The sequence below is a fragment of the Xenopus laevis genome, chromosome 9_10S, assembly GCF_017654675.1.
Source record: "Xenopus laevis strain J_2021 chromosome 9_10S, Xenopus_laevis_v10.1, whole genome shotgun sequence".
NCBI lineage: Eukaryota > Metazoa > Chordata > Amphibia > Anura > Pipidae > Xenopus > Xenopus laevis.
This window is the reverse complement of record NC_054388.1, coordinates 96,931,869-96,945,629: the sequence shown is the minus strand read 5'-3', so window position 1 is coordinate 96,945,629 and position 13,761 is coordinate 96,931,869. Positions and strand designations below refer to the sequence as shown.

The window sequence follows — 13,761 nt, the reverse complement described above, 5'->3', positions numbered from 1 at the left end:
TTAGTAGATTGCACAGCAATCAACAGACATACTTAGCCGCTCCCCCCAAAAGAAATGGCTCCTTGCAACCACTGAGAAAAATGCCCTGTACATTGCGACTGTTTCCAAATCCAAACTAGATTTCACTTATACAACCAATATAAGAATCAATACTATATTTAGGACTCCTTACGCCTTACATACTTATGTTTACTGTTTTAGTTTAATGGGAAAAAAATAACTCCTACCCCCTGACGTTTGTAGTTCTGGTTTCATTATACAGAAGAGTTCCCCTTGAAAAATCGTCAGCACCCAAGAGCCGTTTAAATTTTTTATCAAACTAAAAGAAAGTCCAATGGAAATTTGAGGTAGGTTCATTAAGTGCCTGTTAGTTGCTCTGCGGGCTGGTCTGTGAAAAATTTCAGCCATACAGATTCTCTCTCTTGAACATATACATACGGCAATTATCAAGATGGCCGCTTGGAGGGCGCTAAGCAGCAGGAATGCATTAAGGCATAAGCGCTGAGACTTTGCAATATGGAAAGGAAGAGAATTCTCGCTGAAGCATTGTGTGCTTGGCATGCTTCGCCGGCTGCATTTGTTGGACTATACAGTGCATGGTTGTTTCTCAGGGCGGCCGCTCTTTGTGGTTCGGCATCACAAACAACAAACTGGCTTATGACAAGAGAACAATACAGAGGCACATTCTGTAAGGCTTGTATAGCTTAAAGGATAAGTAAATCTTTAAAATACGTGTCAAATTGATGATTGTGCTATTCTAAGCATTCATTATTTATTTTATTCCAAGATATTAAGGGATACATGTGCTGTTAACATGAAGGAATTTGGTTACAACAGCACCACCTGCTGGTCATTATCCCACCAGTCTGACCATCAAGTAGTCAAGGAAGTTGTCAGGAGAAAGATAGAGGCTGCTCTGATGTTCTTCTGCTTAGGAATAAAATTAGAAACCTTTCTCACATCTTTCCTAAGCAGAAGAACATAAGAACAGCCTCTTTCTTTCTCCTGACAACTTCCTTGACTACTTGGTGGTCAGACTGGTTGGAAACTGACCAGCAGGTGGCGCTGTTGTGGTGCAGTAAGTTCATGTTTATATGTAGTATACAAAATACAGCATTTTTAGCCTTATTCTATTTTACACTTTACATGCCCTTTAACTACTTGGTGGTCAGACTGGTTGGAAACTGACCAGCAGGTGGCGCTGTTGTAACAAAATTCATTCATATTAACAGCACATGTATCCCTTAATATCTTGGAATAAAAACAAAATAAACAATGAATGTAAATGACAAAAGTGCTTAGAATAGCAACCTCGTCAATTTTACATTCACTTATTTTAAAGGTTTACTTATCCTTTAAAAACATTCAGAACCCTGTTAAAACTATTGGTAACTGCTAGGTAGTAGCGCAATGGGGGAGTGTTACCTGTGCTCTCATTAAGGTAATAGTGGATATATGGCCAACACGCAGAGGTAACATTGTAGCTCACCGGGGACTATAGGATTTAGTACCATTTATATGCCACTCTAGGAAATATACATTTGCAAATACTTGTTTATATAGACTTTATATAATACACAGGATCTGCTCTCTCCCTCTCTTCATGAAGGCATGGGGTAGTGTTCTTGGCTTAAAACTAATTAAACCAAAGGGCGTTATTTACATTGTGTCAAGAGTCATATTTTGGAAAAGTGTCATTTCCAAAATTAAAAAAAAGGGGGAGTTTAGCTTGTCAGAGGGTAGGTCTGTGATGAACAGTATAAGGTTTCTATACCAGGATAAACTGCCAATAATATGCTATAGCAGGCCCCTCTCTGGTAGTAGCTCTTCTTCATAGAAGGCCTTGTGGAGCTTTGAAACCCAAAAGTCGCACTGGACTGACAGTCAGTACCATGTATTCAACTGCTTCAGATTTTTGCAGCGATGTTGTCAAGAGAACACAGTTATTTTTTATTGGCGATTCTCCTCTTCCGTGTTGCCAGCATGTCATAAAATGGATCCCTGCTGATGCTTGCTCTAGAAAACACAAAGAAATGGTCCTTGTTTAAAAAGATTCTGTACTTCACTTTTTGTAGGGTCAAGCAAGGGTTTGGTTAAAGGGGTAGTTCACCTCTGAATTAACTTTTAGTATGCTGTATAGAGTGATATTCTGAATCTGAGATCATTTTTTATTCATTTTTTTACTGTTTTTTTCAATACTACAGGTATAGCAGACGTTATCTGGATACTTTTTTTTTTTTTTATAAATGATTAACCCTTATTGGAAGCAAAACAATCCAATTGGGTTTATTTAATGGCAAACTAAATGAGCAGGCACTTCCAAAGGCAGATTTGTCAAAAAATATGTAACTTTATTACAGTATACATGGTGTTAGCCTTATGCGTTTCATATCTCACTGATACTTAATCATAGGCCTATAGTGTAGGTGCATCTCAGGTCATTTTGCCTGGTCATGTGCTTTCAGAAAGAGCCAACACTTTAGGATGGAACTGCTTTCTCCTACTTAATGTAACTGAATGTGTGGGACCTGGATTTTACTATTGAGTACTGTTCTTAGATCTACCAGGCAGCTGTTATCTTGTGTTAGGGAGCTGTTACCTAGTTACCTTCCCATTGTTCTGTTGTTAGGCCTCAAGCACACTGGCAAATTCGGGGAGATTTAGTCGCCTGGCGACTAATCGCCTCTTCTGCAGGGCGACAATCTCCCCGAACTGCCTTTGTCGTGCCTGCGATAATGACAAAACGCTAGCGCCAATGCACTGGCGATGCTTCGATTTCCAAAGTCGCCGAAGTTTCCTCATGAGGCAACTTAGGGTGACTTCGGAAATCAAAGTGCCGCGAGTGCATTGGCGCTAGCGTTTTGTCATTATAGCAGACATGGCAAAAGCAGTTCGGGGAGATTGTCGTCCCGCGGAAGAGGAGATTAGTCATCAGGCGACTCTCCCCGAATCTGCCCCTGTGCTAGCTACCTTAGGCTGCTGGGGGGGGGGAGTGATATCAATCCAACTTGCAGTACAGCAGTAAAGAGTGATTGAAGTTTACCAGAGGACAAGTCACATGACTGGGGGCAGCTGGGAAACTTACAATATGTCTAGCTCCATGTCAGATTTCAAAATTGAATATAAAAAAATCCGTTTGCTCTTTTGAGAAATGGTTTTCAGTGCAGAATTCTGCTGGAGCAGCACTATTAACTGAAGCGTTTTGAAAAAAAAAACATTTTTTCCCATGACAGTATCCCTTTAAAGGGGAGGTTCACCTTTTGGACAATAGCGCTAATTTAACAGTCCATGTCATAAAACACATTTTTTAAATGTATCTTTATTACTTTAACAGTTTCCTTTCAGAGATACATACCATAGACCCTGTGGTCTCAGCGCTCTCCTGTTATGGGATTGGAGACACACTGAGTGTTAGAGATGCAGTTTGCCAAATAAGGAAGTTCAGGCAGGGGATGCCCGGGCAACCTTGGCAACCTGGCCGGCCCCTTCCCCCCCACAAGCGATGGCGCTACAGGAAGAGTGGACAGCGACTGTAAGGTGACAAGGGTCAGGACTAGGGGTAAGACACGAAGTAAGCAATGGAAGAGGTATGTACCTAGCGCCCCCACCCATCTTTGTGGCACGTGCCTCTTTAGCCTACCCCTAGTTCCTGACCTGAGTTCAGGACTGAATTTGCACTGCTCATGTCTCTGCATATTTTTAATCCAATTGACTGAATCTTGCCAGCCAATGGAATTGAAGATGTGCAAAAGAAGCAGGAGAGAGAATGCACGCGCAGTGCAGATTCAGTGCTGAACTTCTTTATTCGGCAGCCTGCATCTCTTACACTGCATATTTATTATGTTGTGTAAAATTCAATTTGCTGAAAAAAACGGTGTAAAAAGCTGCGTACAATAAATGGTGAATTTATTTAGGTGTGTGTCTGCTATTTTACATAGCACTCTAAGAAGAAACATGTAAAAATGTTACACTGTTTATTACGCGGTGAAGACTGGTGATGTGTGGTTTATTAAAAATAATACACATAATAATAATAATAATAATAACACAGCATTATAAATATGCCCCTTAGTGTGTCGCTGATCCCATAACAGAGGAGAGAGCTGGCAGAGTTTTTGCAGCGCTGATCCACAGCACTTAAAAATGTAAAGTCATAAAGATAAATTACAAAAATGTTTTTTTATGATGCGGGCTGTTAAATTAGCATTATTGTCCAAAAGCTAAACCTCATCTTTAAAAAAAATTGACAAACAACAAATAATTAACTGAAAAGTTGCTTTGCACTGGCCATTCTAGAACATGCTAAAAATTAATTGAAAGGTAAACCACCCCTTTAAAAACATTATGAAGTGCATTTTTACAAACACAGCTCTATAGGGACTAGGGAGTAAACGGCTCAGAGTAATCAGGGTAATATTTGGGCTAAACAATGGCATAGGGGTTCCATGCATTGCTTTGTACACAGCATCTCAGAGCCGATAATTCAGTTGTATTTACTTACTTGATTGATTTTATCCATTCCTCCTTCTCTTCCGGAGTAGGTGCCGATATTCTGTACACAACATGATTTCCCTCTACCACCCTCCCATCCGCTTCTGTTTTGCAGGCTTTGATAACCTGTCCTTTGTGACCTGGGTTGTACAGTTCAAAGCAGTTCTGAAAGAAAGAGAGTTGATGTTCAGTTAATTAAAGTGCAGTGAACTGATGGGAGTTCAGTGCTTCGCAGGCCTGACTGGAGCATTACTGCATGTAGAACAATGCTTTATTGCCTACTTCATAATACTACAGATATACTACAGGCGCTGACTCCATTTGCCTTTGTGATTTGATTATTGAATATAGATTGGAGGGGGCTTTGTGCCTCTTTTTCCTGGCATTTATCCATTTAAAGAGGAAAAAATCTTACTGGCTTTCGAGGATCTTCTACTTCTCGGATACTAAGATTTTCCAGGGGAATTATACCTCTCGGTTCTTTATCCTGTTGAGCGAAAGATAAAATCTTAATAACAAGAAACAGAAGGGAACAACTGCTTCACAAACCACTAGGGGTAGTCAGAGATACAGCAGATGATATTCTCAAAGGAAAAAAAAAGTGTACAAAAATTTAAGTCTCACACCCCTTCAAAAATACAGATTAAAAAACACCTGTCGATACTGTGTGCAGAATAAGTGGAAAGTATTAAAAGGGAGTTATTTACTGTAGGTAGAAAATGGTGGCAGCGTAATTCATAGGTTTACACACCCTAACAATTTCCCAAAAATAATGTGCAAAAACAAAAAATCTGCTTGTTTGGCAGGGTCACCAAATGACCAGACCTGGGCCAATCTGGAGCACTGGGGCATATAGACATCTGTGGGTGAGAACTACATCTACACAGCGATTAATTCTCTATTTGACAGGATATTCAAACCCAAATGATACCAGATAACTATTAGTAGTCAATCGGCAGTCGGTGGGCCTAATACACAGGCAGATAAACTGCCGACATGGTCTGAAGGCACCAAATTGGCATCTTAAATCGACCCTTATATACGGGCACCTGAAGAGTATACATATAACGCAGTGCAGTAGCCGACATAATGTGAATAGTGGCATACCGCCCAACATTTTGGAAATAAAATGAGGGAAAAAAAATTGTCGTGCATTTTACCAAATTTAGCAGGTTATGAAAGTTTGAACATATTTTTTTTCAGTTATTACAGTTTTGCTAACGAAGGTGAATTGCCCTTTAAGCTGTGGGTTTAACTTTTTTCAAGGGACTTGTTATCTCATATTGTTACAATTACATATTTGCTTATCTAGAAATTGTTACAAAAGTATCTTATTTTTTGCTGTGGCTGTTCTGGGCTCTCTGCCAAAAGCCAATTAAGTTAGAAACTTTGTTTCTTTTTCTGCCTGTTCAATGCAGAGAAAAACAGGACTTTGTAGTACAAATGAGGGAAGGTGGGTTGAGCTGTCAAAAGAAGGACTGTCCCTCTAAAAACGGGACTGTTGGGAGGTATGATTAGTGGGGATAATGTCTTCAGAAAAGGACAAACTGTATTTTCTCATAAACTGGTCAATCCCCAGGAAAAATAATCTCCGCAGGGCTGGCATGTCAACACTGCAATTATTGTGATGGGGATTTTGGTAATCTTCCACCAGATGCATGTATGAAACAGAAAAAGCAAGGATGATGTGACCACGTTTTTAAAATATTTTTTAGTATTTATTTTATGGAGAGAAGCTAGAAATTGCTTCAAACCTGCCTTGTGATTCTCACCCCGGAATGCTTTGTAATACATGCAGAGGAAACTTCAGAAGACTTTGAAAACGAAGAAGAGGAGATTTGACACTGGGCGACTAATCTCCCCGAATCTGCCTGTGTGCCCTGACTCTTAAGGTGGCCATAGACGCAAAGATCCGCTCGTTTGGCGACATCGGCAAACGAGCGGATCTTTCCCCGATATGCCATTAACGAGCATGGCTATATTGGGGGTAATCTACGATGCGCAATGCGCTCCGGCGGGATCGCTCGAGTCAAAATCAAACCTGTCCGATTGACTAAACAAAGGATCTCCGCCGGACGAAAGATGGCGATATCCTCGATTCGTACGATAGGATCTGTGCGTCTATGGCCACCTTAAAGGCGCAGACACACATGGAGTGACAAATCGCCTCTTCTTCTAGCGACTAATCTCCCCACAATGCCTTCCCGCCAGTTAGGATCTAAATCGCCGGCGGGATGGCACTTGGAGTTTCCTCGTGAGGCAACTTTCGGGCGACTAATCTCCCGAATCTTCGTACTCTGTCCTTAATGCACCCACCAGCTCAATTTCTTCTTCCTTACTTCATTGCCTTACTCCCCGGAGCTATAATGGAATCCATACCATATGATATGTGGCATGCTCCAGAATGAGCTCTGTGCTGGAGCTAAAATTGTAATAAGTGGCAGAGGGGAGCGATGTAGGAAAGTAGGTATAGGAAAATACAGAGGCATTCCCTATATGTGTGGTACATTGGGTGTCAACCAAATGGATTTTACAAAACTGATCAACCCCATGCCATTACTAAATCACAAGCATTCAAGTTCAAGGAGCCCGACTGGAATGCAGAAATGACCGAGAGCATACACACTGGGGACATCTGTTGCACTAGTACTGATCAATGACACCCCCATGAGGTCGGACCCTAAGAAGTTTGTTAAACAAATTACTAATAATAATTTTCCATCTTTTTTCACCTTTTGCTGTGAATATCTGGAAAGCTCTCTGGTTTAATGCAAGCAGGCTACTCTTACAAAACAATATTAGTCACTTTAAATAACCAGCAAGATATGTACAGGTGTGGAGGGGTTATACAGAATGCTCAGAACCTGGGGTTTTCTGGATAAGGGATCTTTCTCTAATGTGGATCTACATACCATAATTTGCAAAGAAATCATTTAAACATTAAGGGGCAGATTTATTAAGGGTCGAATTTCGAAGTGATAAATTCGACCCTCAAATTGAAATACTTAGGGGCCCATTCATTAAGTTCGAGTGAAGGAATAGAAGAAAAAAAACTTCGAATTTCGAAGTGTTTTTTTGGCTACTTCGACCTTCGACTACGACTTCGACTATTCGACCATTCGATAGTCGAAGTACTGTCTCTTTAAGAAAAAACTTCGACCCCCTAGTTCGCCACCTAAAAGCTACCAAGCTCAATGTTAGCCTATGGGGAAGGTCCCCATAGGCTTGCCTAACTTTTTTTGGTCGAAGGATAATCCTTCGATCATTGGATTAAAATCCTTCTGATCGTTCGAAGGATTTAATCATTCGATCGAAGTATTTGCGCAAAATCCTTCGATATTCGAAGTCAAACGATTTTCATTCCCCAGTCGAATATCGAGGGTTTAATTAACCCTTGATATTTGACCCTTGATGAATTTGCCCCCTAGACTTCAAATATCGAAGTCGAAGTATTTTTCACCGAATTTGGCCATCGTACGATCGAAGTAAAATCGAACGAACAATTAAATCCCTTAGTTGGGATCAGGTACAAAGTACTGTTTTATTACAGAAAAAAAGGAAATCCTTTTTAAAGATTAGAATTATTTGATTAAAATGGTTTCAGGTTAGCAGGTTTACTGGATAATGAATTCCATACCTTTACAAATGAATATCAATTTGAACTGTAACCTCACTCACTAGATCACCGGTTCTTCATCTTTTTTGAATGGGACCCAAATTAAGTCTGGGATTTGTCTTTGTGACCCAGTAAAAAAATAAGTGCAATGGGGGTCCAGGTCTATAAGTTAAGAACCCCTGCATTACACAGGACAAAGGGAAAACATTGTACTGATGAAAAATGAAAATGTCCCCCCCTTCATTTCTGCCCAACTGGGGATTGTCATTTGTGTAACCATAGTAACTTGGGGTTGAATCAAAGTCATAATGACCTCAAAATGAAGCAATGAAATTGTAAAGACAAGGAACAAACTATCCTGAATGTCAAATTCTGTTTGCGTAGAAATTGAATTGCTGAAACTCATGTTCCCATCTTTGGTTTTATAATAGGGTTTCTTTCCCAGACATTCAGTCCTGCTTGATGGCTTCATAACTGTCTAGGCGAAACGTAAGTATTTCATTGTTTGTGAGTTAGTGGCACGAGGCAAGTGGAGTGGCCCTTTGTAGTGGGCAGGGGCTCTGGGTGGTCTTCAGATCTGGGCAGCAAGGGGAGTGGGCTTCTCACTGAGCCTTTAAATGTTACTACTGACCTAATATTTATGATATACACAGTGAACAAATAATGGCTGTCTATGGCACACAATTTGTCACGCAGCTGAAAAGAACAGATTGTCGGCTTTTGTAAGTTAGGATAGAGTTTCAGCACCTGCTTGCTCTGTTGAGAAAGGGGGATGGTGGCCCCTAGAATATCAATACTGTCTGTGTTTTTTTTTTTAAATGAATCCCAAGACTATTATTACCTTTAGTGACCACAATCTGGCTACTGTGCCATAATCCACCAGCCAGGGGACAGATTTATCAAAGGTCAAATTTCGAAGTTATATGAATTTTTTTTTTAACTCTAAATTTGAATATACTCACAACTCAAATTAGAGGTTATTTATGAAAAAACTGGAATGCGAACGACCCCAAAATTCAAATGAATTCGAATAGAATTTTCCTCCAAAAAAAAAAAAAAACCTCGAATGTCGGAAGGCAGTTAACATCTTCAAATGGTTCAACGGACCTCTGCCATTGACTTCTACATGAACTCGGGAGGTTTAAGGTGGCGAATATTAGAATAAGAACTGTTTCCAGGGTTGCGGTGTGATTAATCTCATATTTAAATTCAAATTGGTGATTTAAAATTCGAATTTGTAAATTTTGACCATAAAAAAATGTAAAAATCCCAATTTACCATTTGTACCTTAATAAATCCACCCCTAGAGATCAGATTAAAAGTACAATGAAAAGTGGATGATTCCAAAGAGAATTTTATCAACACAATGATATATTCTTTACAACAGGCCTGTCAATATGCCGATTTGTCTGCAAAACACTGTCCCTTTTGCCTGCCTTATTATATTCAAGTTCACCTGCTTTGGGGTAGTATAATCCGTGACGAGATTTTTGACCTGGGCCCACTAGCACCTTAAAGGATAAGTAAACCTTTAAAATAAGTGAATGTAAAATTGATGATAGTGTTATTCTAAGCCCTTTTGTAATTTAAATTCATTATTTATTTTCTTTGTATTCCAAGATATTAAGGGATACATGTGCTGTTCTTATGAATGAATTTTTTTCATACAGCTCCACCTGCTGGTCAGTTTCTGACTAGTCTGACCACCAAGTAGTCAAGGAAGTTGTGAGGAGAAAGAAAGAGGCTGCTCTGATATTCTTCTGCTTAGGAAAGATTTGAGAAAGGTTTTGAATTGTTTTCCTAAGCAGAAGAACACCAGAGCAGCCTCTTTTTTTCTCCTGACAACTTCCTTGACTACTTGGTGGTCAGACTGGTTAGAAACTGACCAGCCGGTGGCGCTGTTGGAAGAAAATTCATTCATATTAAAGGGATCCTGTCATCGGAAAAAAATGTTTTTTCAAAATGCATCAGTTAATAGGGCTACTCCGCCAGACTTCTGCACTGAAATCCATTTCTCAAAAGAGCAAATGGATTTTTTAATATTCAATTTTGAAATCTGACATGGGGCTAGACATTTTGTTAATTTCCCAGCTGCTACTGGTCATATGACTTGTGCCTGCACTTTAGGAGAGAAATGCTTTCTGGCAGGCTGCTGTTTTTCCTTCTCAATGTAACTGAATGTGTCTCAGTGGGACATGGGTTTTTACTATTGAGTGTTGTTCTTAGATCTACCAGGCAGCTGTTATCTTGTATTAGGGAGCTGCTATCTGGTTACCTTCCCATTGTTCTTTTGTTTGGCTGCTGGGGGGGAAAGGGAGGGGGGGTGATATCACTCCAACTTGCAGTACGGCAGTAAAGAGTGATTGAAGTTTACCAGAGCACAAGTCACATGACTTGGGGCAGCTGGGAAATTGACAATAGGTCTAGCGGCTAGCCCCATGTCAGATTTCAAAATTGAATATAAAAAAATCTGTTTGCTCTTTTGAGAAATGGATTTCAGTGCAGAATTCTGCTGGAGTAGCACTATTAACTGATGCGTTTTGAAAAAAACATTTTTTCCGATGACAGGATCCCTTTAACAGCACATGTATCCCTTAATATCTAGGAATAAAATGGAAATAAATTATGAATGTAAATGACAAAAGTGCTCAGAATAGCACGCTCATCAATTTTACATTCACTCATTTTAAAGAACTTTCACGCACCACTGTATGTGTACAGGTCTCATTGTAGCCTTAGGGGAAATGTGCAGTTTTGCCAGGCACTGTGCTGACACTACAAAGTTTAAACATAATAAAATAATTCTACCTATGTGGCCCTCCATGCCCTTGTCTGCTTTCCAAGCTTTGCTCTCCATACTTACTGTTGTGTATTCAAAGTAATAGAGACAGTTATCAGTCAGGATGAACCACCTGCGCTTCCAAGTTTTTACTCTTCCTCCTAAAAAACAAAGAGCCGTTCTCATTAGAACACTGTAGCCAATGCAGGTTGGCAATGCACACAGACCACTTGTCTCACACTATCACCTAAGGGGGGGCCCGAGTTTCTCACATACAGGCACATTTCCTTTGCTGGTCCTTGTGTTGCTTTATCTGAACTGTAATCTAGTTGAAGCATTTGTAGTAGCCTGCGTGTTTTGTTTCTGACAAATATTTGTTTTCCAGCAATCATTAAACCAGCATATCAAAGGATAGCGGTTCTAGCATCGTCAGTCAGCAGGGAGCTGCCCTTTTATGGCCGGGCATTTGATATATCTGGCTTAAACCATTCAATTGGGCTGCATGTTGTTGCACTGCAAATTCAATTTTAAAAGATTGTCAAGAAAGCGCAGTGGGTGCTTACAGGCAATTGAGTGAATGCAGGGGCAATTTTGAGCATTTTGTTTCCTACCCATGGAGACATAAATAAAACACTCAAAACTGCCCCGTGTGCCATTGCCCTGAAGGGGAGGAACTTTCCTCACAAATAAAATGTTGCATAAGAAGTTGCCTGATTGCTTTCCATGCTGTTTGTTTCAGACATTTCTCAGCTGGGGCACAGTAGGGCTCTGCTGTTAATCTGCCTCCGCAAAGAACAGACCCCAAGGCTTGCAGGGAAGAGGCATGTGTTCCTCCCAGCTGAGAAAATACTAAACATTAAAGGAACAGTTCAGTGTAAAAATAAAAACTGGGTAAATAGATAGGCTGTGCAAAATAAAAAATCTTTCTAATATAGTTAGTTAACCAAAAATGTAATATATAAAGGCTGGAGTGACTGGATGTGTAACATAATAGCCAGAACACTACTTCCTGCTTTTCAGCTCTCTAACGCTGTGTTAGTCAGCGACTTTTAGGGGGGCCACATGGCACATAACTGTTAAGTGAGCTTGCATTTGATCCTCAGCATTCAGCTTATATTAAAAAGCAACAATTATGACCCATATGCTCCCCCCCCCTCAAGTCACTGATTGGTTACTGCCTGTTAACCAATCAGAGGAAACCAAGAGAGCTACAAAGCAGGAAGTAGAGTTCTGGCTATTATGTTAGACATCCAGTCACTCCAGCCTTTATACATTACATTTTTGGCTAACTAACTATATTGAAAACATTTTTTATTTTGCACAGCCTATCTAAATACCCAGTTTCTATTTTTACACTAAACAATTTAATGCAACAACAAAAATAAAAGTGAATTAAATCTCATTAAGAGCAGCATACTTCTTTACAAAAATCTATCCCCTAGTTCATTGAGGAGGGCTGAAAAAAACCTAATTCTTTCACTGCTGGGTTTGAGGCCCTGCCAGCACTGAACAGTACAGACATTTTCATCGCAATGATCTAAGTGACCAGACCCCCCCCAATAAAGCATTAATGAGAGGATGGCTGCACTAGTTCCAATACAGTGCCGCACAATGATTTTCCCACCGGGCCCCTGAATTAAAAGAAAAGGAAGAATATTTACGAGGAGGGATGTAACTAAACAAACAAACGTCTGGATAAAACAGTGAAATGACAGCACAAATAGCAGCCAATGGATAAGCAGACCACCAGAGTGATTTAGAAGGCGAGATGTTAAAAAGCTGCAAAACAATGCATGCTTCTTAGACCGAATGCTTGGTACCCTACAATGTGAATTTATATCGGTGCCTAAGGGGTAAATGCTCTCCCATTTGCCCATGAGGTTATAATAGGCAGACTACCCAGCGATCAAGTGATGGCTTGATTAGAAACATGCACTCGTTTCTCAGTTCCGAGTAACTGTGCCGTTCCTTTGCTGTCTGTTTGTTGAGCTGTGGAGCCGGAGCATCCAGAGAGTAACCAGGTTATGGTATAATGTCATTACTGATTGTTTACTCCTAGATGAGGGAAATTGCATTATGTTCTTAACCTATGAGTCATCACACAAAATTGTCTAAAGCATCTAACAGCGCCCCAGACCTCACTGCCCCCTACATCCCACATCCCTCTATACAGCGCCACTGCTGTTGGTGCAACAGAAGAGGTACCAACGGCCCATTACATCAAATTAAAGGAATTCTGTCATGATTTTTACGATGTAGTTTTTATTTCTAAATTACACTGTTTACAAATAATTCACTCTATAATAAAAAAATTTTATTATAATATTGGTGTGTAGGCGCCATCTCATGTCATTTTGCCTGGTCATGTGCTTTTAGAAAGAGTCAGCACTTTAGGATGGAACTGCTTTCTAGCAGGCTGTTGTTTCTCCTACTCAATGTAACTGAATGTGTCGCAGTGGGACCTAGATTTTACTATTGAGTGTTGTTCTTAGATCTACCAGGCAGTTGTTATCTTGTGTTAGGGAGCTGCTATCTGGTTCCATTGTTCTTTTGTTTGGCTGCTGGGGGGGAAAAGGGAGGGGGGGTGATATCACTCCAATTTGCAGTACGGCAGTAAAGAGTGATTGAAGTTTATCAGAGCACAAGTCACATGACTGGGGGCAGCTGGGAAACTGACAATATGTCTAGCCCCATGTCAGATTTCAAAATTAAATATAACAACTCTGTTTGCTCTTTTGAAAAACAGATTTCAGTGTAGAAGTCTGCTGGAGCAGAACTATTAACGGATGCGGTTTGAAAAAAACATTTTTTCCCATGACAGTATCCCTTTAACTAATCAGAAAACCAGGGGCGGAGCTCCTAGAGGTGCGATTGC

The 13,761-nt window shown here is 40.2% G+C and overlaps 1 protein-coding gene across 1 annotated transcript in view; it reads right to left on the bottom strand.

Annotated features, from left to right (window-relative positions):
• Positions 1 to 1,167: 1,167 nt before the first annotated feature.
• Positions 1,168 to 13,761, bottom strand: part of LOC108703154 (cytohesin-3) — a 103,280-nt gene continuing 90,686 nt past the window's right edge. Inside the window, exons 10-13 of the mRNA XM_018239182.2 lie at positions 10,971 to 11,047; positions 4,907 to 4,978; positions 4,502 to 4,656; positions 1,168 to 2,016 (exon numbers count right to left, since the gene is read on the bottom strand). Coding sequence (XP_018094671.1) covers positions 1,944 to 2,016; positions 4,502 to 4,656; positions 4,907 to 4,978; positions 10,971 to 11,047 — 377 coding nt within the window. The 3' untranslated portion in view covers positions 1,168 to 1,943. The remainder of the gene's footprint in view (positions 2,017 to 4,501; positions 4,657 to 4,906; positions 4,979 to 10,970; positions 11,048 to 13,761) is intronic.